Source organism: Aplosporella prunicola, assembly GCF_010093885.1.
Source record: "Aplosporella prunicola CBS 121167 unplaced genomic scaffold K452scaffold_28, whole genome shotgun sequence".
Taxonomy (NCBI): Eukaryota; Fungi; Ascomycota; class Dothideomycetes; order Botryosphaeriales; family Aplosporellaceae; genus Aplosporella; species Aplosporella prunicola.
In genome coordinates this window covers 19,291-44,855 of record NW_022983556.1, presented here as the reverse complement: position 1 = coordinate 44,855, position 25,565 = coordinate 19,291, and the positions used below count along the sequence as shown (strand labels likewise).

At 52.9% G+C, this 25,565-nt stretch overlaps 9 protein-coding genes across 9 annotated transcripts in view; 5 read left to right on the top strand and 4 right to left on the bottom strand.

The window, feature by feature from the left end:
* Positions 1-822: 822 nt before the first annotated feature.
* On the bottom strand, positions 823-1,850 carry K452DRAFT_291386 (uncharacterized protein). Its single transcript, XM_033541167.1, has 3 exons — positions 1,799-1,850; positions 1,312-1,711; positions 823-1,237 (listed from the first exon to the last, which is right to left on the bottom strand). Exons 1-3 carry the CDS (start codon positions 1,802-1,804, stop codon positions 1,209-1,211), a joined length of 435 nt encoding a protein of 144 aa, XP_033393288.1. The 5' UTR covers positions 1,805-1,850; the 3' UTR covers positions 823-1,208.
* A 2,684-nt stretch (positions 1,851-4,534) lies between these two features.
* K452DRAFT_301771 (uncharacterized protein) lies at positions 4,535-5,397 on the top strand (the record flags this gene model as incomplete). The annotated part of the gene is made up of 2 exons (XM_033542497.1): positions 4,535-4,766; positions 4,835-5,397. 2 exons carry the CDS (start codon positions 4,535-4,537, stop codon positions 5,395-5,397), a joined length of 795 nt encoding a protein of 264 aa, XP_033393287.1.
* Positions 5,344-7,223, top strand: K452DRAFT_99072 (uncharacterized protein). Its single transcript, XM_033547405.1, has one exon. The coding sequence runs from the start codon at positions 5,454-5,456 to the stop codon at positions 6,936-6,938; it is 1,485 nt and encodes a 494-aa protein (XP_033393286.1). The 5' UTR covers positions 5,344-5,453; the 3' UTR covers positions 6,939-7,223.
* Positions 7,224-8,952: 1,729 nt separating this feature from the next.
* K452DRAFT_353417 (uncharacterized protein) lies at positions 8,953-16,726 on the bottom strand. The gene is made up of 18 exons (XM_033545827.1): positions 16,201-16,726; positions 16,118-16,147; positions 15,036-16,046; positions 14,767-14,989; positions 14,603-14,674; positions 14,098-14,325; positions 13,918-14,046; positions 13,387-13,868; positions 12,807-13,336; positions 12,570-12,751; positions 12,170-12,512; positions 12,095-12,122; positions 11,716-12,036; positions 11,076-11,657; positions 10,874-11,028; positions 10,712-10,809; positions 10,171-10,664; positions 8,953-10,146 (listed from the first exon to the last, which is right to left on the bottom strand). Exons 1-18 carry the CDS (start codon positions 16,270-16,272, stop codon positions 9,259-9,261), a joined length of 5,868 nt encoding a protein of 1,955 aa, XP_033393285.1. The 5' UTR covers positions 16,273-16,726; the 3' UTR covers positions 8,953-9,258.
* Positions 16,727-17,131: 405 nt separating this feature from the next.
* K452DRAFT_291382 (uncharacterized protein) lies at positions 17,132-17,661 on the top strand. The gene has a single exon (XM_033541166.1). It carries the CDS (start codon positions 17,148-17,150, stop codon positions 17,496-17,498), a length of 351 nt encoding a protein of 116 aa, XP_033393284.1. The 5' UTR covers positions 17,132-17,147; the 3' UTR covers positions 17,499-17,661.
* Positions 17,662-19,538: 1,877 nt separating this feature from the next.
* On the top strand, positions 19,539-22,676 carry K452DRAFT_278186 (uncharacterized protein). Its single transcript, XM_033539357.1, has 5 exons — positions 19,539-19,757; positions 19,828-19,906; positions 19,961-20,196; positions 20,249-21,469; positions 21,522-22,676. The coding sequence occupies exons 1-5, from the start codon at positions 19,629-19,631 to the stop codon at positions 22,416-22,418; spliced, it is 2,562 nt and encodes an 853-aa protein (XP_033393283.1). The 5' UTR covers positions 19,539-19,628; the 3' UTR covers positions 22,419-22,676.
* Positions 22,677-24,145: 1,469 nt separating this feature from the next.
* Positions 24,146-24,574, top strand: K452DRAFT_361744 (uncharacterized protein; the record flags this gene model as incomplete). The annotated part of the gene is made up of 1 exon (XM_033546449.1): positions 24,146-24,574. The coding sequence occupies one exon, from the start codon at positions 24,146-24,148 to the stop codon at positions 24,572-24,574; it is 429 nt and encodes a 142-aa protein (XP_033393282.1).
* A 56-nt stretch (positions 24,575-24,630) lies between these two features.
* K452DRAFT_291380 (uncharacterized protein) lies at positions 24,631-25,077 on the bottom strand. Its single transcript, XM_033541165.1, has 2 exons — positions 25,040-25,077; positions 24,631-24,943 (listed from the first exon to the last, which is right to left on the bottom strand). Exon 2 carries the CDS (start codon positions 24,884-24,886, stop codon positions 24,710-24,712), a length of 177 nt encoding a protein of 58 aa, XP_033393281.1. The 5' UTR covers positions 24,887-24,943; positions 25,040-25,077; the 3' UTR covers positions 24,631-24,709.
* K452DRAFT_98732 (uncharacterized protein) overlaps positions 24,857-25,565 on the bottom strand; it is a 1,164-nt gene continuing 455 nt past the window's right edge. Inside the window, exon 2 of the mRNA XM_033547404.1 lies at positions 24,857-25,565. Coding sequence (XP_033393280.1) covers positions 25,048-25,565 — 518 coding nt within the window. The 3' untranslated portion in view covers positions 24,857-25,047.

Genomic DNA, 25,565 nt, shown 5'->3' with positions numbered 1-25,565 from the left:
AGAGGGCTATCTATCTCTGGACGGAAGCTCCAGGAGTCAGGTAGACCCGGGCGGATTCATGCCGTGCGCTCAGCAGAGGATTCCGCCTTGCCATTTGACGCCGAATCACTGGTTGGACGTTGAGGCTTGTGGAGTGTGAGCACCGATCGACCAGTGCAAGCGCCACAAGGGCTGGCATTCGCTGATCAGGCCTGTACGCAAGCCGCGCGAATCGGCGGCGGAGGCTGGAGGCGTGCGAAGGAGACTAGCATTTTTGCTTCTGCCCGAGCTCCGGGCCCATCTTGACATCACTCGCCGAGTCCCCAGCCAGCAAACCCGCAGCAAAACAGATGTGGATCGGATATTCACGGCTGACATGGCATGGGATGTCGTCTTCTTTTTTCCCATCTCGACCAAATAGTCGCGCCTTCGTCGCCGCTAGTCTCTGTCGAGCCCAACCTTACTTTCACCTCCCGAGCAAAACCAAGCTTCTCGCCACCCCTTGATTCGTGGCTCTCAGATCTCCACCGAGTTAGAAGTGTCCTAAAGATCGACGCCGAGCGCTGCTTGCTCCGGCCCGGCCCGGCACCATGACAAAATCGTCTACTTTTCTTTGCTCGTCACCTCGTCCTCTCGTCTGCAGCATCCGCTCATCAACACCTTCCAGAAGCCGAGCCATTCCGTTGAGCTGCGAGGAGCCTTTTCCTGAGCTAGCCGGTCGAACCGCCGAGTCCTGATGGACTGCCAAGACACCGTGTCTGCACGGAACAAACCTCCAAGATCATGGCGATATCTGAAAGAGCAACGGAGAACAAGAGGGGAACTTTTCTGGATTGTTTGGGCGCCCCTGCCAGCATGGGCGTGCTACGACAGACTATTCAAGGACGGTCTAGAAAGGAGAAGAGCAGAAGCGAAGAAAGGAAAACAAAGAGACACAATGGCGTGAGACGACAGCCAGCTGCGGCGGCGCGGCGGCGCGGCGACACGGCGGGACCAGCTGTCTGTGCACTGCCCTCAACTCCAAACGCCAGGTATACCATCTCTTGCGCGAACGGGCGTAAGTTATGCTGCTGGCAACAGAGGAGCGGCCATGCCTCAGCCCGCCGCCAACGAAGGATGTTGTCGCAAACTCAGAACATGTCGCCAATGAAGATATGCCGCCACCGAAAATTTGTCGCCAACTCAGAATTTGTTGCCACATAATGTTGTCCGGTTATCCGCTGGCCGGATCAGAGGTCCCGGACGGGGTCGTAGCGCGCTGTCGAACGTGTTATTATGGGTCCGTCTTTTTCAGCCACCAAAAAAGCTGACTGCATATTTTCGGGTACGTACCTCCCAACGTTCCACCGGCGGTGTTGCGCCTCTCAAAATGGCCGTCAGACTGATCGGACACAGCTTCTTGGCCGTCGGCCTGTCTCCCTGACCTCGTGGACGAAATGGCTTCACCGTTGCGGTGCCGGTTACGGTTGTCTCGGTAGCGGAACACGTGCCACATGAGCCATCGGATGATCCAGTTGTCCTCGTTCCGGCCGTCCATGTAATGGCCCATGTCGTAGTAAGGCTTGGTGTAGGGGCTAGCGCCGTGGTACACGGCCAGGACCTCGCGGTGCATGGCCGTCTCCGTTATCTGGTTCGAAGAGTAAGGTGGCTGCACCTTGGGGTCGCAACGGCACTGCGGGACCAAGTTGGCAGGGTCCTGGCTTGTCCGCCGCCTTCCCTCGGCGGCCTCTTCCTGTGCACGTGTTAACCAACACGCCCAATGCTGCTGCTGCTGCTGCTGCTGCTGTTGTTGTTGTTGTTGAGCGAGGGACCGGCTTACCTTCATCAACTCGTACAAGTCCTTATGGGCCGGATTGTCCACCGACAAGCCCAGTCTCTGGAAGAAGTCGGCCTTTGTCCTGCTTGGCGCGAGCTTAGCCAAAGCCATCATGTCTGGATCTCTTCTGCGCAGGTAAGCTAGCTCTCGTTAGGTGTGTGCGAGGACTTATATGTACCGAGGGCACGCCTTATAGATTCCTGACAGACGCAACTTGCACGTTCTCTGCCTGCTCGGCATGGCGTATACTTAAGCACCTCCTTCCCCCACCCCGCCAGGGTTCGGGAGCGTCAGTCGACCAGACAGGCTGCAGATCCTGGGAATCTATCGATCTCCCGATTCCCGCTGTCCCCCAGGGTGGGAGAGACGCCGTCCGAGCTGATCCCAAGATGTGAGTGCATCCGAGCCCAAGCTTACACAGCCAGGAGGTTACCAATCGCTCGGACCGAGCCGCTGCTTCCAAGTGGTCTGATAGCATCGTGCCATAACCCAGCACGGCGCAGGAGTCTCGATGTGTGACGACCATCATTTGACGGAGGTATTGGTGGCTTGCTCACGACACGTCTCGGGTCCAAACAGATCTCTCAGCGACAATTTGCACACCCCGCCCACGATTATCTAGGAACATGTGGCATGAACGCAAGAGAAAGGTGGCTACCGCCCCAGGCAAAGGATCAGCTCCTCCACTGCCTGATCTTGGGGCTCTATTGGGGATCTTCCCCCAGGATGTCACGGGACATGAACTGATCTCCGAAAGGTAAATGAAGGCGAACTGGGAAAGACGCGAGTACCTTTTGGCAGGGCCGAATCGGCCTGTTTCCGCAACGAGTGCGATGCGCAAACCCGTCCATGCGGTCTCTAGGAACAGCCCGTTATTTTTTATTTTGTTTTTACTTTCTTTTCGCTCGACGTTTCCACCAGGGGGGTGGCGGGGTGCATTTATTTTGTTTTTTCCAATGCCTGTTCTGACATGCACATGGCTCCACACCCGGGACCGCGTGCCAAATGGCTTATGTTGCAAACGCGCAACGCGTGGGATGGTGTCAAGTCAGCCATCGGACTTAACGCAGAGACACGCTGGGTCAGCCCCAGAGTGCCCACGGGCTCGAGTGAGGCTAGGATTGCCGATCGCATGCCGTTTCCTCGATAGCGCCATGTGCGCTGCATCTCACAGTGCAGATTTCTCAACAGTCTAACTGAATTGCTCGTCAATACCGTGAGCATTGGAGATATTTCCATCGAGCCTGACGATCTCGCTTTATGGACGGCGGAAGGGAAAAGGCAGGCTGCCGAAAGGCGAAGGCAACCTATCACCGGCGCCGCTGCGCCACGCCTCCTGAAACCCTGCATCGCGGGCGGGCACGAAATTGGGCGCAGCTGGCGGCGGGTCGGGAGCGCCGGCGAGCGTGGCGCGCCAATAAGTGCGGGATGGCCCTTCATCCTCTCTCCTCCCTCCCCTACACTACCCCCCACCGGGAGGCCTCGTCCTGGCAAAGAAGTGCCGCGCCAGAGAGTTTGTCCCACCGTCTCATGCGCATCTCAAACTCGCTTGCGCTTCGGTTGAGATCTGGGCCCGGGGCCATGATACCGGTCCCGCGCATGGCTGCCTGCCGAACCACGGCCTGTCAAGCCGCCGCTTCCACGTGGTCCACGACCTCTTATGACGTCGTGCGAGATCCTGTTTTTAGGAGCCCGAGTCTTACGACTACCTACACGCTTGTCTTCAGGGCTTTTCCCTCAGCCCGGCTGCCGACTGTAACAGCCACCCGCCCGCCGTGCCACGCCTGCCGCCGCTCATCCCCGAGGACACGTTACGAACACCACACAGCCTCACATGCCACTGCATCTTAGGTGGAGGGGAATTGGGACGCCCTGGCGTTCGTGACTTGTCACTCTCGGCGACTTATGACTCCTTCTCCTTCTCCTACTTCCTCTCCTACACACCGTCTCCCACCTCGGGCATCCACCCCCTTCTCCAAACGCACATTGGTGACAGGATACGAGACGGCGTGAAACGATGCGGGCTCGCCGGCGCAAAGCTGCACCCCAGAACCTGGACTCATGGTTGTCGGGGACTGGGATCTTCCATGGCGGCCCGTGTCACAAGGATCCGTGCGGCTTGTGGGCAGTAGCAGCGGGTAGCATCCGTTCGAAACGCGAGATGGGGAAGAGAGGCAATGTCAGAGAGGCACGAGGGGCAGCAGAAGCAGGAAGTAGTGGGTAGTAGCGAGAGAGAGGGGAGACATGGGCTGATTTTGGCGGTGCGAGGGTGTTTTTTTTTTTTTTTTTTGCTTTTGCTTCTTTGACGACCGACAAGGCTGCGTTCATGAGACGAAGATGGCTGATGCGCGCCCTGCACGCCGCGCGAAACGACACCCGGCCCCCCGCCATCACCTGGTTCGTATAGTGTGGCTCGGCGGGCGGCGTGGCCGTGGCGGCGAGTCTGCGGCGGCGCGTGGCCTGAGGAGACTTTCAGGCACAGGAATGATTCAAGTGAGTGCGACGTCTGGCGGCACGGGACCTGAGGGAGAGGGAATTGTGCAGACGGGATGGGAAGCCACTCTCGGTTAACTTCAGCGCGCGCGCTTCGTGTTTGCTTTTGACGTCAGACAGACAAGGCAGGCGCGGTTGGCGGGGCGGTCCCCATGTCCATGCCCGCTTGCCTGTCGATGCCGCCTCACCCTTTGCCTCCTCTCATTCTCCCTTCAGGCCTTTGCTACGACGACAGCAGTTTTTACCATGGCAGCATCATCTTCCCCCACCAGCATTCCCCCGCTTCTCGACCGCAGCAACAAACGCCATCGCTTCCTTAACCTAGACTCCTCCGAATCCACTCCTAGCGACACCAGCTCCATCTACACGGCCGACAACTCTAACGCGGCGAAGCCGGCGTCGCCTCGCTCCCACTTCCATGAAGCCCGTTCCAGCGGAGAAGTGCAGAGAGCGCGTGCAAGGGCACCGACTACACCGCGTACGCAAGCCTACCTTGGCCCCTGCCCCGCCGTATGCATCAAGAGCTGATCAGTGCTATCATGTCAGATGGGCCGGGAATTGCCGTGCGCTTCACCAACCGCCCGGACGCCACGCCCCTGACGACGATCCTTGAGCAACGGTCTGCGTCAACGCTGCGTGAGAGGGCTTCCCAGCTTTTGGCGAGGGCCAGCTTGCACCAACGCCCGTCATCGTCAGTGCGCCCAGACACGCCCGCGGCTGCGGACCATGGTACCCCAACTGACAGGAAGGATGCCGCCGGCACGAGGGTAGATGGCGTCAACAGGCGTCAGATCTCATGGTCCATCAATGTCGATGAGGCCACGCTGCGCGAGCTACATGAGATCATTAGCAGCCAGCGACCCGCGCGCCAGGATCCCAAGAGCGCCTCCAGTCTCGGCTCCTCGCCCGGCACTGGCAGTGACCCAGCCCGGCCTTTTTCGCCCATCCATCCTGCCTACGCCCGCAGCTCCACGCCCAAGGGCGCGCCGCGCTGGCCGGGAGATCTGCCGACGATGGTGCGGGCCCCTACGCGAACGGTGTCGCGTGCGAGGAGCGTTGGGCACGCTCTGCGTGACTTTATCCGCGGGCCTCGAGGTAACATGCTCTGAGATGTGACATGTATCAATCTCAAGCAGGAGACTTGAGAGCCACATCATGCTAATCAATGTTGGTAGCTGCCAGTACCAGTGGCGCGCCGAGTCGCGCGCAGACGGTGTTTTCCCTGGGTAATCTACAGCCCCGGACAGCGGCTGCGCCGCCCAGGACCGGCAGAGCATATTGGGCGCCGCCACGCAGTGGCCATGGGCCGTTCAATGCAGGCGTCACGGACCAAAGCTATCCTTTTCCAGACTCGGGTACAGGCAGATCCCCTGAAGAGCGTCAGCTGTCGCACGAACCTGCGCAGCACGCTTCTACAGGCCCAGGGACCCCGTATACTAGACCTAGCAGTAGTTTCCGCCAGCCTTTTACGCCGCAGGACGATGCAGTTCTACAGAATAATATCCCCACAGCCGCTGCTGCTGGCTCAGCGGCCACTACGAGCCCTTCCACGCCTCCTAATCACAGCCAGCTATCTATGCACGACCTTATCCCAGCACCGCTTTTCACTTCGCCACCGCATTCGAGGCAAGGCTTGGATCCGCGTGTCCCGGAATCGGCGTACGATCGCGTTACGCACATGGTTAATCGGGAAGGGACACAAGGCCTCCTAGACACTAATCAATGCGGTTCCACGGCTGCGGATGGCCCACTCAATCTCAACAGGCCCTCCGCAACAGCCACAAGTCTCCGTGACAGCAACGCCGACGCCGAAACAGCAGTACCGGACGTGCAGCTCGCTCCTACAAATACGCATTTTGCAACCACACCCACAACCCCAGATCCTGACCCAACCCTATGCAACCCCATCAACGCAACATCCTCCTACAAAAACAAACAAAAGCAACCGTCATCGCCCATCCCCACACACCCCACACGCCCTGCCACCCTCCACCTTCACACTTCACCCTACTCCTCTACCCGTCCTGCCACGCCTCCTGGCACAGGCCTCATTCGCTCCGCCGCCTTGCCATCACTCCTCCCCATCGCAGCGAAAGAGGGCATTGTGCGACCGAGGGGATTGCCACTGCCCAGGGCTGTGCCTGCTTCCACACGTTCAACTGCTTCAGTACATTTGGTTGCCTCTGTTCCGTTTGGTGCCTTGGTTCTACCAGGTCCTTCGCATCGCTCAGGCACCTCGTTCCACTCGGCGGCCTCGACACGCGCGCTCTATGGCTCGGCTACGGCTGGTGGTAGTAGTGCGAGCTCAGCCGGCACGCAGGAAACATGGCGGACGGCACGAACGGCGCAGGCGACGCCGGTGGCGGGCGGCATTGCTGCGCCCGTTGTGCCAGAAGCTTTACGTCCGAAGGCTCGGGCACCGATGCGTCCGGGGCCGGGGAACGGAGCACAGTCTGCTCGTAGAAGTGGGCAAAGGAACAGGGACAGGCTGATGAGGGTGGTTATGTGGTGTTGTTGTCAACCTTTTCATTCTGGGAGCTGTGGGTGTGAGCCTTGCACTGCAAGGCGGGCGAGGAGGATGAGGAGGGGGTATCGGTGGGTGATGTTTCAGGGGCCGGTGGTGGATGGTGCGGTTCATGGGATGGTGTGAGGGGTTGTGATAGTGGTTTGTGGGGTGGGAATTGAATGAATGTGCGTGTGGTTGTGCTGTGTGGGTGGGTGTAGTGAGGTGAGTATCGTTCAATTGCGTCTGCGGTTCTCTCTCTAGTCTTATTTTGCTGCGACGGAATCGTGATCGTGATCAGGGTAAGTAGTTAAGGTAGGTGAACGCTGATGAAGGAACGGGAAGGTAAGTAAGTAAGTAAGCGGGTAGGTAGAGTAAGTTCAGCACGGTAGGCAGTACATATCTGAAATCAGAAGCATAACCTCACCCCCGTCCATCTGCGGCATGCTTTAACTCTTTCTTCAAGCGACGCCCCCACCACCCCGACGCCACTCTGGCTCATCTCGTGAGTCGTATCAAACACGTGCTCAAGCCTGTCGTAGTGCGTACTTAAACCTCTCGCGGCCTTTCTTTCAGGAGCAGATACAGCCCACTTAGCCGTGGCTTGTTGGACCAACAAATGCAACGACCAGGTGTGTCCAGAAATGGACGACTCACGGTGGGGTGGTGCACTACTTGATCATCCTTGAGAGCTGTTTCGAGCAGTGTGCCTCTAGAGCGTGGTTCTGAGAGGATACATGTGTAGGGAGACGGTGATATCCCCCACCAACATGCACTGGTACTGCGCTGCATCGGCGGAGATGGGTGGTGGTGGTTAGCATTAGGGAATGGGAGAGTGGGGTTGGTAGGGGATTAGTTTGTAAGAGATTGCTGCTTTGGTATGCTCGCCGCGCATACCAATGTATACTGATTGTTGAATGCCCCCTAGTCTATTAGCGTGATGCAGTTGATCAATGTCATGGTATGGTGGGCAGTGGGGGTTGAATGGCGCTTGTGCGATGGTATATATGAATGGGCTGAGGTGAATAAGGTGGGTTTCCTGAGAACGCACTCATTGTATGAGACTGCAGAGAACTTGATTTGATTTTTGAAAGAGTGGCTATTTAGGTGGATGCTGATAGTTGAAACCGTTGTGATTTAAATGAGTGTATGGTTCGGTAGAGAGATGTTGTTTGTCCTGGCGCGGAAGGTTCTCGTGGTGCGAAGACTTGGGTTGGTAAACGTATTGGTGGTGAGCCGGAGGTCGTGGTGTGAGCCATAACTAGAAACTGAGTCGTGAGTGGAAGCCCTTGTGTAGACTGGAAAAGTAGTTGTAGAAGATAGGCCGGGCTTATAACTCTTGAGCGTGGAGGGATGGTGGAAACAAAGGCGACACGCAGCGCAGTGCTGCGCACTTGACGGCTTGGTACAAGCAAGCGCCTTTGCATGGTATAAAGAAATTTAGAAAAGACTAATAATCTGCACAATGATACTTATAACAGAAAGGACCAAAAAAGAGAGCCATAAGAATGGTCAGCATGATGATTGCTTGCGTAAGATTGTTTGAAGCCGTGAGAATGAGGAGGAATCGGTATCTGATTTTTGAAAGATCGGCTATCTGGAGGGCAGCTTATAACCGCGAACTCTGTACCCTGTTGTGTGAGTTGTTGCATTGCAAACGTGAATTGAATGTATACCTATGGTTGAGAAAGGAGTACTGTGATGGTTAGAGAATATTTGAGTCAATATTCAATACGAAGACATTAGCACGTTACGGATCTTGGGGACGATTAAAGCAGCTATAGTTAGAAAAGATGAACCTACTCCTAAACCAGACCCGCTTGAATATTAATATTCGTATACGGTTCGTTAACGTCGGTCACCGTTAACCGAGATTCACCGTAAAGCGAGATGGTGATACTTATACGGAGTAGACGAAGAGACCTAGCTAAGGTATATAGAGTCTATATATACTCTAAGACCTTTTTATCTATGCCTAGAACTCGGGCTAGGAGCTGGGCAAGAAGTACTCTATAGGGACTACTTATATCGTCCCCTATCTCGCTATACATTGGATCTCGGTTTGCGGTGACGGATGTTAGAGGTTGAAGGCATATGTTTTGAATGGAAGGATCAAGATACTTGTTTAGCTTGTTGGGAAGTTAGTGAAAGGGAAAGAGTGCATTAATCTAGTTTAGCAAGGCAGTATCGCTCCGAAGTAAATATCGAAAGCTACAAACTTAGAAAATGCAACAGAACTGAATACTGGAGAAGAAAAGTCCGCATAGACGTTCTCTTGTGTTTGTGCAATGACCGGGCCTTCACTGGTACGGCCTGGATCCGTGTAAATGGACCGTTCTGAACAACGCGCCCACCAGCAAGTGAGCAACCACGCAACCATCCATACCGGCCAATTAGCCAATCAGCTGTCAGCAGCAAAAGCAGCATGGAGCCCCGTCTGTGCAAAATAAATTCGGCCCAAACACACTTACACAAACTCGAAGTGCGGCCCGAGCATCTCAAAAACCCAGGGCTCGATACCCTCACCGTACCCAGGTGAGAGCGTTGAAGTCGCATCCACATTACCGGAAGCGGCTTCAATATGATGTTCAGTGTTGTGTGACGTGGTATCGACATCGTCATCCTGGCTGTGCTTAAGCCTAGACTTCTTGAGCGGAGGCTCAGAGAGGGGTAAAGCGTCTGTCTCCTTGCGTTTCTGCATTAACAGAGCAGGAGCGTCGCTGTTGGTACAAGCATCAGAGCTGCTCGTGTTACCAGTCACGAAGAGCGACTTCTCTGGCGTCTTGTGCTGTGCATATTTGGAGACATGTTGTTCAGCTGGCTTATGAGAAAGTTCCAGCTCTGTTTTTTCTCCTGGACCATAGCCATATGTCGTTTCCTCGATCTGCGTTGGATATCCGGGCTCCAGGTCGCGCAATTCCTCCATCTGTTGGGAATCTGCGAGCCCGACCATGGCTTCATCCAACAAAGAGTCTGCTTCGCCAAATGCTTCATCATCTTGTTGACCAGGGTCATGAGTGTTCTTAAGGTCTATGTCTTCGTCTAGTGGCAAACTCGCAAGCCAGTCATCATCAAATTCGAAGTCATCAGTCGACTCTTTTTCCTTTGCCGGCAAGAACGAAAGTTCCGGCTGGGTATCTTTCTTGTAGTTGTGGATCGGTTTCTTGTGCGTAATCCTGATAGAAGACTCAATGCCGGGATCCCGAGCAGCCGATGGACGATCCAACTTTGACGATCGTGGACCTTGACCAAACGATTTTAATCCCAGCTCGCGCGAAGGTTTTTGAGGCCGTTTGTGATGTTCCGGTTCAGCTCGCGTGAGATCCAGTTGTTCGACATCTGAAGATAATTCCAACTTTTTCAGTCTAGACCTGATCACGGAAGAAGTCAAAGTTGTCTGTTTCTTTGCGGCGGGTGTAGACTGTTTAGTATGTGTGTCTTTCTCCAAGACAGTTGATTTCCAGTTCTTGGGGGCTTTAGGAGGTTTGTCTAGGCCCTCTTTGCAACACATGTGCTTGCATGAAGACCTTTCTTTGCAAGGATGGTTACACTTCCATTTGCCATTGGGTAGCCTTTGAGGTTGCCATTCATGGTCATTCTTTGTGGTAGCAACTTGGTTTGTCTTGCCCGAGCCAGAGTCTTGGATATCGTCAATGTCGAGAAAGCCGTCACCTTTTTCTGCATCCAGGGCATTATCATAGTCCGAATCGGCAATCCCATCATACTCAAACTCGTCAGCCCCGGTATTTGAAGACGTTTGGTCAGGCTTAGAACCCTCGGACCGCCTTCTGGAGATGTTCATCGGAGGCTTCAGGCGGGAAAGCAAGTGGTGAGGGATCTTCGGTGTTATCGTAGCTTGCCTCATGGTGCCGGCTACAAAGTGTCAGATGATGCCATATCATTTCGCTTGGAAGACTTACCGATGCCATCGCACATAACGTAGCAATTGACGACTTGATTCAGACTTGTGATATCAGCAGCAAAGAAAATTTCTTGGTCATGGCCGACTCTGTCCGCACTGTAATTAACTGTTAGAGAACCGTGGACTTTTTGGAACGACGAACTATCACTTAGCCACTTACGGAATTCTGTTGAAAATAACCATGTGGCCATCAGAAGTCTCCGCGAGCAAGCACACGTGAATTGCAACGCCTTTGTAGAATGACGGTGACGATTCATTCATAAATCCAAATTCAACCTTCAGATTGACAGTTACCACGTCGTCATTTTTTCCTTTCTGTCTCCCAGTTAGAACCATCACAAAACATCAAGTCTCTTACTTACAGCATCTTTCATCTGCTTGAGCGAAAGCCGCAGCTTTGGAAACGATTTCAACCCTTGTAGGAGTTTCGTTCCATACGGAGGATTTTTGCCCAAAAGTGTTTCTATCCGGCGGGGTGCCGTATCCTCGAGCTCTTCTATGGTCCTGACACCGGCATTGACCAGCTTCCGAACAGCTACCGGTCCGATAGATCCAATCTGTTTCATCTGAAGAGGAGAATCATCCCATACCTGGGCCTTTAGACTCCGAGCCAAAGAGAGCGCGTTGCGAGCTGTGACGGAATCCTTTTCGTGCAAGGCGCAGTCTATGATGCATCGAATGAGTCGGTTGGTATGCTGGAACACCAGGTTCGTATCTGTCCTATACTGGCTAAGGCTTCGATTGTCTTTCTCGTACGAAGCCGGAGGATCGGCACCACCCAGAACTGATTGAATAATTAAGGATACCTTTTGCGGAGTCTGAGTAATGTTGTGTGGAATGGGGAATTTGATCGACGGAGATGTGTTCAGAGCGTTGTAGAAAGGCCTGTCACCTTGCCGGAGTTGAAGATTCTTGAACTCTTCGGAGCCAGCCAAGGCGGATATCTAATTCGCATTAGCTAGGTGAATTGCCAACAACAGTCGTAACCCGATTGAAACTTACAATCTCGGATACTCTTGCTTGACGGTCCATACCCAGAAAATGTCTCATCGTCCCCAGACGAATATAATACCGAGCCATTATATCACCATGTTCTGTCAGACGGATACGCTCATCACCTTCCACCAGCTGATGTTCCTTAAGAAGGGTTATATCTCGGTTGCAGATGTGTTCGAGGTAGTCATCTAAATTCTGGTTTCGAAGATCACCCCCTAGTTTGTATCGGCTAGGGTTCTCTTGAAGTCGGACGTAGAGAAATGTGCTGGCCAACCACTTCTTCGCAGAACAGATGTTTGTCACCGTACCGAGTCCGATTTCAGCATTCTGAACTCATGTCAGTTTCCATTAAATCATCTAGAAAGTCGCGGCTCTCTGTACTTACCAAATGTTCGACCAGATTTAAGTGCAGCCTGCCAACAGTTAGTTGCAATGAAAAAAGGCCTGATGATATACTAACTGGCTTTCCAACACTTCACTCCCAGTGACCATCTTCTCGTATCTCATGATCTTCTCGTTCTTCGTTAAGATTACTGCCACGCCATCGTTGTCAAACTGCGGACGACCGGCTCTTCCAAGCATCTGCATGATTTCGAGATCCGAGTATTCCTTGAGGCCATTCGATGTGTAGCCGACAGTGTTCTTGATGATGACAAAGTGGCAAGGTAGGTTTATGCCAACAGCAAGGGTAGACGTGCAACATATGACATTGATGTTCCCTTTCAAAAAGCCATCTTCGACTGCTTGTCTGTCGTTGATATCCATACCAGCGTGATGGTAAGCGACCCCGGAGGGTGTACATCCTGGCATCTTGTCAGCAGCCGCATACAACACCGAGTTAGTTGTCCTTAGATAGTTACCCTGTAAATCTCGCTCCACAACAACAACTCGTTTCTTGGGACATTCCCAACGCCTCTCTCTGGGATGTGACTCCGCCCACCACTTCGCAAGTGCCTTTGCAGTAGTGGCAGCGGATTTTCGTGTGAAGCAGAATATCATAATCGGTTTGTTTTTGGAGTATTCGGCAATCACCTCCATCAGCCTGCCATGCGAGCAATGTCAGTAGGACACCAGCAACCACAAAAAAGTGTACACACTTGTTGTTAAGGGCCCAGTCGATGCTGAACTCATTGTCCTTAGGGTTTTGAAACCCGATAACATGCTTCTGGAGCTGGACAGGTCTAAACTCCTCACCAAACTGTTTAGTAGTCGCTGGAATGTCTCCGTTTAGGGAGTTCTTGCCCAACCATTTTGCAATGTCGAGGAAGTTGGGCACGGTAGCGGACAGCGCGACAAAGCGTACATCCGATCCCACGCTCTTCATGCGCGAAACGACGGCCTCCAAGGTTGCACCCCGTTCATCGTTCAGTATGTGTACCTCATCGATGAGAAACAACTTCACCATCTGCATCAATCTGTCGTGGTCTCTCCATTTCCTTGTCATGCTGTCCCATTTTTCCGGTGTCGTTATGATGATGCTTGCGGCCTGGATAGCCTTCAGTTGTGCGCCGTCGCTATCTCCTGTCAACTCTGCGCAGTTCAATCCCAAGGCGTTGAACTTTGTTTGCCAGTCACGCTGGCGCTCGGAACAAAGCGACTTGGTTGGGGCTTGGTAAACGACTTTGAACTGCTCCAATGGTTAAAAATACCACTCCACTCCTATCAAGGCAAACATACCTCTCGATCGCCAAACTCGCTCACAAGTCTGAGGATAGCAAGCTCGAAAATCACCGTCTTGCCGCTTCCAGTAGGTGAGCTCACCACGAAATTGTTGTTCGTCCGATAGGTCGCATCGAAACATTTGGACTGCATGCAATTGAAGGCAGGGAATGTGAAGATGGACCGGAAGCGGTCAGGAAGCTCCCTCGTAGAGACCAGCTCGATACCCCGAACTGTGGGCAGAGAGTTTCTCCTTTTTGGCTGTGGTTTTGGCGGGGCTTTGATCAGCTCCGGCTGAAGACATGCATCGTCATCCTGTAGGTCCCAGCCGTAGTCGTCTTCTTCTTCCATCGATTGTGGTCTTCCCAGTCTCACCGCGCGAGAGAACTTTGATTGGGTGGATAGCCTTTGGCTTGCTTTGAACGCCGGACTCGATGGAAAGCCATGAGTCTTAGGAGATGAGCTGGGCTGAGGCAAGGCAGGATTGTAGGCAAACTGAGCTACGAAGAAGTCAGTCGCATGACAATCTCATGAGAGCTACTGGCATACCAAGTTTTTGTCTAGCGGTCATTGTGGGAGCGGAGTTGTGCTGGGAGTACTGTGTCCGCCTCGGCGGCAGCGAGACCCTCGCTCTCCCCTCGACTAGGTCCCCGTTTGATTCCCGCAAGAGCTGCTGGTCTGAGTAGTATTAGCACAACCACTACTTCACTCTTGATTCTTGCTACTCACCGAAAGCGTCAAACGCTCCTTGCGAAGCGAACCCACGCTCATTATCAACAGCTGCTTCCATGTAGGAGTAGGAAGGAGGTTGCGCCAATTCAAACCCACGGCTGGCATGCGAGTATTGCGATCGTGTAGTTCCATACTGCTGCTCTTGTTCTTGCGGTCGGCGTACGCAATTGTCGATGTCAGCTAGTAGCGCTGAGACCGAGTCGTCGCTCATTGTTAGTGCGCTAACTTGACTTAAAGAGACAGATGAGGACAAGAGTAATAGGTGGCGGTGAGACCAAAGTTTTGAAATTGGTTGTGCGAAGAAAAGTTGGTGCGGTTGACGAATGTGGAAAGAAGAGAGTGCCCGTCAGATCAGGCAGGCGGCATCCACGCTGCAGGGCGGACAAGCCCGCCCATCTAAACCCCGATGCGTGTTCATCCAGCGAACGCTTAATCATAATAAGTACAGAATCTAAAGTGCCCACTCCTCAGGCTGCGCGCATAGTTTGTAATCTTACCCAACCAATCTTCCTTTTATCAATGCCAACCAGTGACGCGCCAAAGTCAAGGTAACGGATTCGATCCGATACAGATGCTAATGACAATCTATGCCTTTGTGTTGAGAATAGTACCAATGTGCTGCTCCCACCTGTCCATGTACGGTCAGCTACTCGTCCCGCTTAAAACTCTGCCGTTCTACACTCGGCGTGCTTGGCCTGCTAGTGGACAATCCTCCGATTTTCGGCGTCTTCAACATCTTCTCCGCGCTGGGTGTGAGGTCAAAGTATCCCGCATCTGCGCCTACGATAGTCTTCTCATACTCCGCAATTTTAATGGGAGGTGGACGATTCCGGTCGTGGCTGCTGTAGAGATATGTCGCAAAAAGCACAATGGACGTGCCAATAAGGTACTGCTATTTGTTAGTAGCTCGAAACTAGCAACACAAGAAGACTTACATGTTTCGAGATTTGGAAATCGAAAAACCATACACTGGCCAGGCAAGAGATGATGATCGAGATGCTGGTCGCAAAGTTCTTCGCGATGTTGTCCGCATAGCTGACCACGAGCGCCACGACTACGCCGCCGAGCGCTTGCATGCCGATTGCAGCCCAAACCACCCAACTGTAGCCGACGAAGAAGCCGAATTTGGCAATCTCCTCGCCATCTAAGAATACGACGCCCAGGAATAGCGCTGGGAACAGAGAGTAGAACGACAATTGCACGTTACGGACCCAAAGGCTGGCAGGGGTGTGCGATTCTTTGAGAACCTTCTCAAAGTAAACGCCTGCAAGACCAGATAGCACGCATGCCACTACAACAGCCATAAGACCGAGAGAAGCATTGGGCGTAGGATGCTGCAGTGCAACATCCTCCTCAATCCCCTCGTATGTCGCCGAGCGTCTGGCCATGGCGCCTGCGGTCCGCCGCATGAGTTGCTTGGCCGTTTCACTACCCAGCCCACGCAATTCCTCTATACTGCGTGGCCAGAAAAGGCGTATCCTTTCATCGCGCAGGCTGTCCATGTTGTTGGTGTCTCCACTCGCCATCGGCATCTGCACGATCGCGATCCCCAGCATGAGAAGCACCAGGCTGGCCCATTTACGCAAGCTGAGACTGCGGCCCAGCAGCGTCACACTGAAAAGCGCCGTCGTCAGGATCTTCAACTGGTATGTGACCTGGAACGTTGCGGCATCGAGGTTGCTGACGGCAAGGTATTGTAGCGAGTTCTGGAGCGTGTACAGCATTGCAGGAATGGCGAGTTTCCAGCTATCGCCGGTGAAGACAGCTCCGGAGAGGCTGCGGAAGAGGGTCGTCGCAGGCGTAGAAGAGGGCAATGACGCGGAGATTTCGTAAAGGGCCATTGTCAGGGACAACGACAGCTTCAAGACCTCGTTCAGGAAGACGGCGGTGCTGGTAAAGTATCGACGGGGTCCGACGAGCGGCATCATGCGTGAATAATGCATTATCTGACGACCGGTTAACCACATGCCCACATGTTTCAAGACTTATCCGGGGTAGAGGTCGCGTTGGGGCATACCAAGATCAACGCCGAGTTCTGAAAAGTCAACTATGACGGCCGTCAGCAATCGCTCCCCACGACGCGAGGATGCTGGCACGAACGCAGATCAGAGATATTGTTCTGAGAGACATCCCACCCCACGAGGCTGCCCGGCGTTCGGATGTGACTCCCATTGTCTTCCCTCCTTGGTGTGACAGCAGCGGTGAACGAGCAAAATTTGACGCGCGCAAGGAGCGTGAGGCAAGGCCGATGCGGGAGTAGGCTGGCGGATGGAGCCAGCACACGATGCAAAGTGATGAGGCGCGGCCAGCAAATGGGCGAAGGGCGAGCAAGCGACGACGAATGGCAGGGTTGAGGACGGAAACGGCCGCGCGGTGCGTTCAGCTGAGACAGGGACGTTGTGGTGTTGCGATCAGGCATGGATGCGCGGTGAATCCCTGACGTAAACCGTTTTCATGGGCCCCCCTTCTGGGCCGTCTCGAAATTCCTGATTTCCATCCAAAAGCGCAAGCCCGACAATCCAGGGTCATAACACGGAGCGCGCCCCGCAAACTTGCATGTCAGAGGGCCGAGCGCAGCGGGCACTTCCCCGGATTTTCCATGGCGCTTGAACGTTTTACGAGGCTGTGCATGGGCATCGCCGCGCTCCTGCAGCGCGCAAGGCGTACCTGTCCATCATTCGCCGTTTTGCGTGCTTATGGAGCGCCTCCGGTTCGATCGCACGATTCCGTCTTCGCATCCCGAGGAAGAGGCAGGTGTAATTTGTGCTGTGCCGTTCCCGAACAAACGTCCCTGTAGGCTGGATACCCATGTGGAGACATCACGCCATAGCGCAGCAACGGAGCAACTCGTCACGACCTCTGAAATCATCATGCTTAGACGTCGGCCTCTTGGCATGTTGTTGACTATCTATAGAATGCATTGCCAATCACCTACTGATGAAGGCTGTTCCCCGGCAACGAAAACAGCATGTATGTAACCGCCAGCCCAGGCTTGAGCCGTATCCCTTTCGAGCTACTCGGGGACGTTTCTGGGTCGGGTTGAAAAAATGAGGCGACGATATATCCAGAGCGGCTACATACTGCTAATTGCTACGCCAACATTCACTTTGGCAGCGATGCCAATAAATCACCGCATCGCTTGCATTGCTCACCCGATGCTGGTGCAGATCTTCAAGCTTTCAGAAACGCCGGCAGTGCTCACATACCCTCGTCACCGACAGTCAGACATACTTTGTAATTCCTTTTACCCTAACATCTGTCTGTTATTTCCAGCCTTGGTCATGGTCATGGGCAATAAGGGTCAAAAGCTTGTACCAAACCTTATATTAATGGGTTCGCGCTACATCAAGACGACCACGGGTGGAACTAGCGTAAGAGCCGAAACGCCGGGACAGTGATTCAATGGCGATTGGTCAGCGTGTTGGTTCTTCTTCATGGATTGTCTTTTGTCTTTATCAATTCATGACTGGGGAACGATGCTTTTCCGCCATGTTATACTCTCCGAGCAATGCAGGGACACAAGGAGTACCTACGATATGTAAAACTAGAGGCAAAGGCAACCGCCGATGATTTTGGCTAGCAAAGAGCCTAGTGGTGTAGAGTATAGCATGAAGTGGGGCCATCCAATAGAGTTAAAGAGTCACGACGATATAGTGAAGCGACGGTAAACTGAAGCTTAAATTTGGGGCCAGGCGTATGGCTTCAAAGAGAGAGTATCGGGCCAGGAAGCAACAAAAATATATTAAATCTGGAACGATAAACTACGAAGGCAGCCAGCGCTGGGCTTATTTAAAGTTGTCTGGATTGGATGTGGACGAAACCACAAAAAGCAAACTGCAGACTGCTGCTGCATTTTTTTCATCACGCGACATATAGCCGGATTGCCGTAAGCGATGGAGAGATGTTTGATGCGGTGGCTTTTCGCGGAGCACATTGATGCTCAACTCTTTTTTATAATTTTCTCTTTCCTGAGTTTCTCATTTCTTATTTGCAACTACTCAGCATCCTTCTTTTCCAGAAGGGGAAAGAAGAACGAAATAGCGGTGTTTTTTGCGGCGGAAGTTTGGCATGTCTTGCAAACCAAGTCTAGTGTTTGGTCAACGATCAAGCTTAGATGTACGTTGAGTTCCTACAAAGGGACTAAGAAACCAGTCAAATTTTGCTGTCCATCAATCAGCCACGGCGATATTAGGAAGCCAATTTAGTATTGTTGAGATACTTAAAGGCTTTTGTTCGAAAGGGACTATAGGTGTTTGTTAATGTCTTGCCTAAGGATCTTAGATGATATTTTAATGGACATCGCGTATAAATAGCCACAGGGGTTGGAGTTTCACTGTGGCATATAAATATGTTAAGAAGTTGTTTACTTTCATGACCGTATCTTCAGTTATATATGCATCGTTGGTAAACGGATGGGATGTATATGCTAGTAAACAGTTGTAAACTGCCATGGATCGAGTTTTGTCTGATGTAGCCTCTTATATTCTGTGTTCTTTCTCCTATCAGCAAGCTCAAAAATGGCATCGGAAAGAGAACCCACGTGGCCATTAAAATACTAGAATACCTCATAATGCCATCACTGTTTTCATTTCAGCCCGCCTTTCTGAACGCAAGCTTCAATAGCTGGTCAAATCCAGTTTAATGACTCCAGGGAAGTTGGGAGCCTTGTGCCGCAACCGCGATCTGTATTTCGCTCACAGCCCTAGCTTTTTCATAACGGTTCCCCATCTCATAGCGATAACTAACGAATTCGACCGTCGACATGGTCCGTCATTATCATCATCACTACCACCGTGCTGTGGTCAGCCTTCAACAAAGAACTGAGCGGTCGCTTGAGATATGCCAAAATAGATTGAACGAGCTCGACAAGGTCCTTGAAGTGGCAGTAAACCAACACCCTAATCATGGGAATGGTTCAAAAAATTGTTCCGACGCTTAGGGAATGGAAGATGGGTTTTGAGTTGGAGACAGAAATTTTAAAAATAGAGTTCGGAGGTAGCACGACGAAACTTGAGTGAACAACAGCCATACGCCAGACACATGGTGTTCGATAGAACTGTTTGTTTAATAGTCGTTAGAGTTTGATCATCATTCTTCATCAATACCGAAAGCAAGTCAGAGCTCCAAAAATAATAGACTTCAGCAGCCGATTTCTCCAATGAAATCCCTGAGAAGTAACGCATTCGGCGAAATTCTTGTCGTTGTTCTGTCGTGGCCCAGGGTATTTGACACGGCTACCGCTGGACTGCGGCTGGCTCGGTACCCATAGGATCAACCATGTTCGATTTACGCATGAAGTATGCGCTCGACAATTCGTGGTGTGGATGTGAGATGCCTCGTAAGGCGCCCATGTGGCTGGGTGCACGGTTTACACGTGACGTGGCTCTGCGCGCCAAGACTGCCGCATCATCGCTGGCGACAACGACAAGCTATCACACCTCCAGTCCGACTTCGCCATCGACGGCAACCATTCAACCATCAGCACAGGGGACGTCCTTCGAGGTACTCCTGATTACGACACCGCCAAGATGGCGCCGCCTCAGGACACACTGTTCCGCTCTGCGGACATGTCCTTAACGCAGCTGTATATTTCTAACGAAATCGGTCGCGAAGTTGTCAGCGCTCTGGGAGAGCTGGGTGTCATGGACTTCAGAGACGTGAGTGGCATGGATGAGGCCATGGTGGTCTAGTGCGAGAGCCAGAGGCTGACACGAATGCCGTACACAGTTGAACGCCGAGACTACTGCCTTCCAGCGCACCTTCACGCAAGAAATCCGCAGGCTCGACAATGTGCAGCGCCAACTCCGTACGACTCCCGATATGAAATGAGAGGCTTGGATAGGGGACTTACTCAGGTTAGGCTACTTCCACGCCCAGATGGACAAGTCCAACATTCCCATGCGTTCCATCTACGAATTCGACAACACGATTGCCGCCCCTTCTGCCTCCGAAATCGACGAACTCGCCGACCGCAGCCAGAGCCTCGAGAACCGCATCGCTTCGTTAAACGAGAGCTACGAGACCCTGAAGAAGCGTGAGGTTGAGCTTACGGAGTGGAGATGGGTGCTTAGAGAGGCTGGTGGCTTTTTCGATAGGGTATGGCTGGATATTGCCGTTTCACGAAGACTTAAAGGTTGACAATATGCAGGCTCGTGGCCAGACCGAGGAAATCCGTCACTCCATGGACGACGAGGATGACGCTCCTCTTCTCCAGGATGTCGAGCAGCGCAACGGTGACGTTGCTGGTGAACGTTCCTTCTCCGTCATGAACATCGGCTTTGTCGCTGGTGTTATCCCGAGGGACCGTATTGCTGCTTTTGAGAGGATCTTGTGGCGCACTCTCCGTGGTAACCTCTACATGAACCAGTCGGAGATCCCCGAGCAGATCATCAACCCCGAAACCAACGAGGGCATTAACAAGAACGTGTTCGTTATCTTCGCTCACGGAAAGGAAATCATCGCCAAGATCCGCAAGATTTCCGAGTCCCTTGGCGCGGACCTCTACAGTGTCGATGAGAACAGCGATCTCCGCCGTGACCAGATTCACGAGGTCAACACCAGGTTGGGCGACTTGAACAACGTCCTGCGCAACACCAAGCAGACTCTGGATGCTGAGCTTACTGCCATTGGACGTAGCTTGGCCGCTTGGATGGTTATTATTAAGAAGGAGAAGGCTGTTTATGAGACGTTGAATAGATTCTCGTATGATCAGCAGCGCAAGACTCTGATCGCCGAGGCTTGGGCACCGACCAACTCTCTTGGTCTGATCAAGTCAACCCTCCAGGATGTCAATGACCGCGCTGGTCTGTCGATCCCGACCATTGTCAACCAGATCAAGACGACGAAGACTCCGCCGACCTATGTCAAGACGAACAAGTTCACGCTTGCTTTCCAGACCATCATTGACGCCTACGGTACCGCCAAGTACCAGGAAGTCAACCCTGGTCTGCCTACCATTGTTACCTTCCCCTTCCTGTTCGCCGTCATGTTCGGTGATTTTGGTCACGGTATGATCATGACACTTGCCGCTGCTGCCATGATCTACTGGGAAAAGTCCCTTTCCCGTAGCAAGCTGGACGAGCTGTTCTCCATGGCTTTCTTCGGTCGTTATATCATGCTTATGATGGGTGTCTTCTCCATGTACACTGGTCTGATCTACTGCGATGCTTTCTCCAAGGAACTTGCTATCTTCCCTTCCATGTGGGAGTGGCCCGAAGGTTTCAAGGAGGGTGACAGCGTCGAGGCTATCCGTAAGGAGGGTTACACCTACCCCTTCGGCTTGGATTGGAGGTGGCACGATACTGAGAACGACCTGCTGTTCTCCAACTCCTACAAGATGAAGCTGAGTATTCTGTTGGGTTGGGCTCACGTAAGTATCTATCGGCCATCTAGTCATCAAGCTGCTAACATTTCAACTACAGATGACGTACTCCCTTTGCCTTTCCTACATCAACGCCAAGCACTTCAAGTCCCCCATTGACATTTGGGGCAACTTCGTTCCCGGAATGGTCTTCTTCCAGTCTATTTTCGGTTACCTTGCTTTTGCCATTGTGTACAAGTGGTCCGTCGACTGGTATGCCATCGGCCAGGCTCCTCCTGGATTGTTGAACATGCTCATCTACATGTTCTTGTCGCCCGGCACCATCGAAGAGCCGCTGTACCGTGGCCAAGGTGCTTTGCAAGTTCTCCTGCTCCTGGTCGCCGTGGCCATGGTTCCTATTATGCTGTTCCTTAAGCCATTCTACCTCCGCTGGGAGCACAACAAGGCGCGTGCCCTTGGTTACCGCGCCGTCGGTGAGTCGAGCCGTGTCTCCGCTCTTGACGAGGATGACGAGCACACGCCCATGAACGGCGGACGCGAAAGCTTCGGTGATGATGATGAGGGCGCTGCGCTCATCACTCAGGACATCAGTGGTCACGGCGAGCACGAGGAGTTCGAGTTCAGCGAGGTCATGATCCACCAGGTCATCCACACCATTGAATTCTGCCTGAACTGCGTGTCGCACACGGCATCGTACCTTCGTCTGTGGGCCCTGTCGCTCGCTCACCAGCGTCTTTCCATTGTGTTGTGGCAGATGACGATCGGCATTGCCTTCAAGCAGACCGGTGCCGTGGCTGTTATCGCCGTCGTTTGCCTGTTCTACCTCTGGTTCGTCCTCACCGTCATGGTGCTGTGTATCATGGAGGGTACGTCGGCCATGTTGCACTCGCTGCGTCTGCACTGGGTCGAGGCCATGAGCAAGCATTTCATTGGTGATGGTGTCACCTTTGAGCCTTTTAGCTTCAAGGTCCTGTTGGAGGAAGAGCCTGTTGAGTAAGCGGGCTGCCTCCCTTCGCTTTAAGCGGCGTGACGTTGCATGCAACCTGACGTGCCTTGAGCGGTTAATTTTTTGGGTTGTTGAGCGGAATGGTTGTGTAGATCAAGTTGCTGGCAGGAGAGGTTGTATAGATAGTTCGCGCGCGCCTATGTTATAGTTATAGAATTATTGCTTTCATATCTGGTTTCTCTGTTTGTATCGTACGTGCCATTAATTGCTTACAGTCGTGATCCAAACTCGGGGGATATTGGTGTAGTGTCTTTGTTTTCATACATGAAAATGAACCAAGCAACGCTTCGAAGCAGGCTGTTACAAGGCTCCTTGCCAATTATGTCACATCACATTTTCAAATTCGCTCAATAAGGGTTTTAGAAAACAATGGTCAGACAAAAGCGCGTTCTGCGCATAGAATTCCGTTCTATCAAACAAGAAAGAAGCCACTACAAACATCAACGAGCAAGGCCAAGATCCAAGCAGAGGGTGTGTCAAAGAAAGAGAAACCATACTTACCTCTAACAATTCTAAAAAAGCTTTACTTACCATTTGCTATCACTTCTATCTTACCTCACTCTTCACTTCAGCATCAGACTAACCAGTAGTCCAGCGCCCAGCGCTCTCCAACTCTTGAAACTTACCTTTTCCCCTATCCATTGTCTCGTTTACTTCTCCAACTTCTCCAACTCTTTTCCTTTTTATCACCTTAGGCTTTGAGTAGCTCGAGGTGTCGGCTGTTTAATCAGAAGCGAACCGCATCTCCCTCTGCTCATCGTAAACGGTCCTCTCCATCGCCTGCTCCTTCCAAGCACACTGTCCACAGTTCTCGGTCGCGGGGAGTTCCGGCAGCGGGTCCTCTCCAGTAGCGGGCACAGCGGCGCAGGTAGGTGGCGTGGCGGTCCAGAGACCCTCGGCGCAGACGCGGAGGGTGCGCTTCGTGTCGGTGCAGGTGGCGCAGGTGGTGAGGATGTAGTGGCACATGGTGGTGTCTAGGGAGTTAGTAGAGCTTGGGTTAGTGGTTAGTAGGAAGGGTATTTTTGGTTAGTTAGTTGTAAGAGGTAGTGAGTGTGTAAGCGGATGCCGTGGCTCTGTAGGTGCTTTGGGTTGTCTCTCAACATTGAAGCGGGAAGGAGCTGTATTTGTACACCTACGTTGGGTGTGAACAATGCTGTTGTTTTTGGCTGATATACAAAGAAGCCCCGGTAGTGCGTGTGTACAATGCAATGCGGTGCGCTTTTATGCGTTTAGCTGGTTTCAGCTGTGTAGATCCTGTAAGCAAAGAGAACAATGGACATGTGTGTCTAAACTTGGCCTTGCGTAGCTAATCTCGTCTCAAACATTATTATTGTTAATGATAAGCTGTCTACGCTGTAGTGCAGGTGTGCAGATAGATTCTAGGCAGCATAGAGATCAAGAATTAGTTAGCAGGGTAAGTTGTAATCGCTGTTGTTTAAACAGACGTAGTCTCTCTAAACTCACAAGCTGCTGGAGATCAACAAGTGGGATCAACGAGTGCGTCACATATCCGAGGTGTCTCGAAAAGAGTTAATTCGTTCAAGCATAGATATTGTCATACAATCGTCAATACAATTATTTTCAACCCCATGTGAAGTCATCCATCCGGTCACGATCATACCAACCAGGCCTAAGGAGCGGCGGCATCTCCGTAACTTACACGTCCTTGAGGAACGTCATATATGCCTCGATACCTTATGATGATACACCCTAAAAAGATGGTTTCATCCACTAGAATACTACAGTACACCACCAGATACAGATATCTCATCGTACCTATCATTACCTTCCTTCTCAACACGGCACAACAGGATCAGTCTGCTCATCATGACACAGACCACTTCCAGCAAGGCCCAAAGGCCACCCACTCGAATCGATGCACAGCCTCAATAACAACCAGCCGCGAGTCTCCCACTCCCTCACTCCCTCCGCTCAAGGACAACTCACTCCCCCGTCTCAGCTACAGGCATCTAAGCCAAACTATGCCCGCCATCGCCGCAATCCTACACCATGCCTCTCTCCGGAAGAAGAAAGCGCAGCCGACAACGCCGCCAACGCCGCCTACGCCGCGAAAGCCGTCCGTCTACCCTGTCCATGCCGCTCACTCCGCCCACGCCGCCCACGCCGCCCACGCCGCACATCCCTGACCCATAAGCACCACATCCCCCACACCATCCTCCTTCTACTCCCCAACCTTTCGACTCTCAACTTCCCCACGCCAACCGCCGTCCACTGGTAACCTGACCTATCCGAACCGACAACTCCGCCGCGCCCACAATCTCTCAATACACGCAACATCCAAACTCATACCGCCACGCACAGCAACATCTATACCCCCCACTTCCCTCGCGCGCACCTTCACGATGCCTCCGCACAATGGCACCTACACCAGCATCGGCGGACAGCCAGACAAACACACAGACAAACAGACAGCACGACCGAACGAGCAAACATGGCATAGCATAGGTAACATAGCATTAGATGTAGCTGGGCCCAGCCGGCTAGGTAGGTAGTAGGTAGGTAGATGGGTGATGCATAGATATGTGCCCAACTCCCTCTCACCCTCCATTCCTCCCTCCCTCCTCGACGCAGAAGACCAACCACTCAGACAGCAGTTGAGCTAGCAGCAAGCTACTCTAGCTTCTCGTCCCCTCCCCTCCCACCACCACAACCACCACCGCCGGGACGACCCTCCTCTTCCTTCCCTGAGCGTGGAACGCGCTCGCACTGCGCTGCACTGCTGCTGGACTGGACAAAGGCATTGACTGACAAAGAAGTGCGCGTACGGCAGACGCTGACGGCCAGCATACGCCCTGCGAAGACGCGCAGCGCAGCGCAGCGCAGCGCAGAGCAGAGCCTCACAACAAGCGCGTGCAGGAAACGCTTCCTCGCGTGTGCCTGCGTGGCCAATCGACCAACCCCTTGCCGCGCTCCGCCTTCTTCTCCCTCCTCGTCTTCGTTTTCTGCTCCCATTTCCACCGCTCCCCACTGACTGTGTTGCGCTGTCTAGCCCAGAGCAGCCGAGCCACGGCAACAGTGTGCCACCGAGAGGGCGAGAACAAAAGCAGGAACAAGAAAAGGAGTGAGGGAGATTGAGAAACAGAGAGAGAGAGAGAGAGAGAGAGAGAGAGAGAGAGA

Coding starts and splice junctions, on each gene's coding strand:
- K452DRAFT_291386 (XM_033541167.1), bottom strand. Junction 1,238..1,311: donor CGCCGGTGGAACGTTGGGAG/GTACGTACCCGA, acceptor CACGTTCGACAG/CGCGCTACGACCCCGTCCGG.
- K452DRAFT_291380 (XM_033541165.1), bottom strand. CDS start 24,886: ATGCCATGTTTGCTCGTTCGGTCGTGCTGTCTGTTTGTCTGTGTGTTT.
- K452DRAFT_291382 (XM_033541166.1), top strand. CDS start 17,148: ATGAGGCGACGATATATCCAGAGCGGCTACATACTGCTAATTGCTACG.
- K452DRAFT_99072 (XM_033547405.1), top strand. CDS start 5,454: ATGTTGGTAGCTGCCAGTACCAGTGGCGCGCCGAGTCGCGCGCAGACG.
- K452DRAFT_353417 (XM_033545827.1), bottom strand. CDS start 16,272: ATGGGAGTCACATCCGAACGCCGGGCAGCCTCGTGGGGTGGGATGTCT. Junction 13,869..13,917: donor GACCGCTAGACAAAAACTTG/GTATGCCAGTAG, acceptor ACTTCTTCGTAG/CTCAGTTTGCCTACAATCCT. Junction 12,513..12,569: donor TGTGGAGCGAGATTTACAGG/GTAACTATCTAA, acceptor ACAAGATGCCAG/GATGTACACCCTCCGGGGTC.
- K452DRAFT_278186 (XM_033539357.1), top strand. CDS start 19,629: ATGGCGCCGCCTCAGGACACACTGTTCCGCTCTGCGGACATGTCCTTA. Junction 20,197..20,248: donor CTGGTGGCTTTTTCGATAGG/GTATGGCTGGAT, acceptor GACAATATGCAG/GCTCGTGGCCAGACCGAGGA. Junction 21,470..21,521: donor TTCTGTTGGGTTGGGCTCAC/GTAAGTATCTAT, acceptor TTTCAACTACAG/ATGACGTACTCCCTTTGCCT.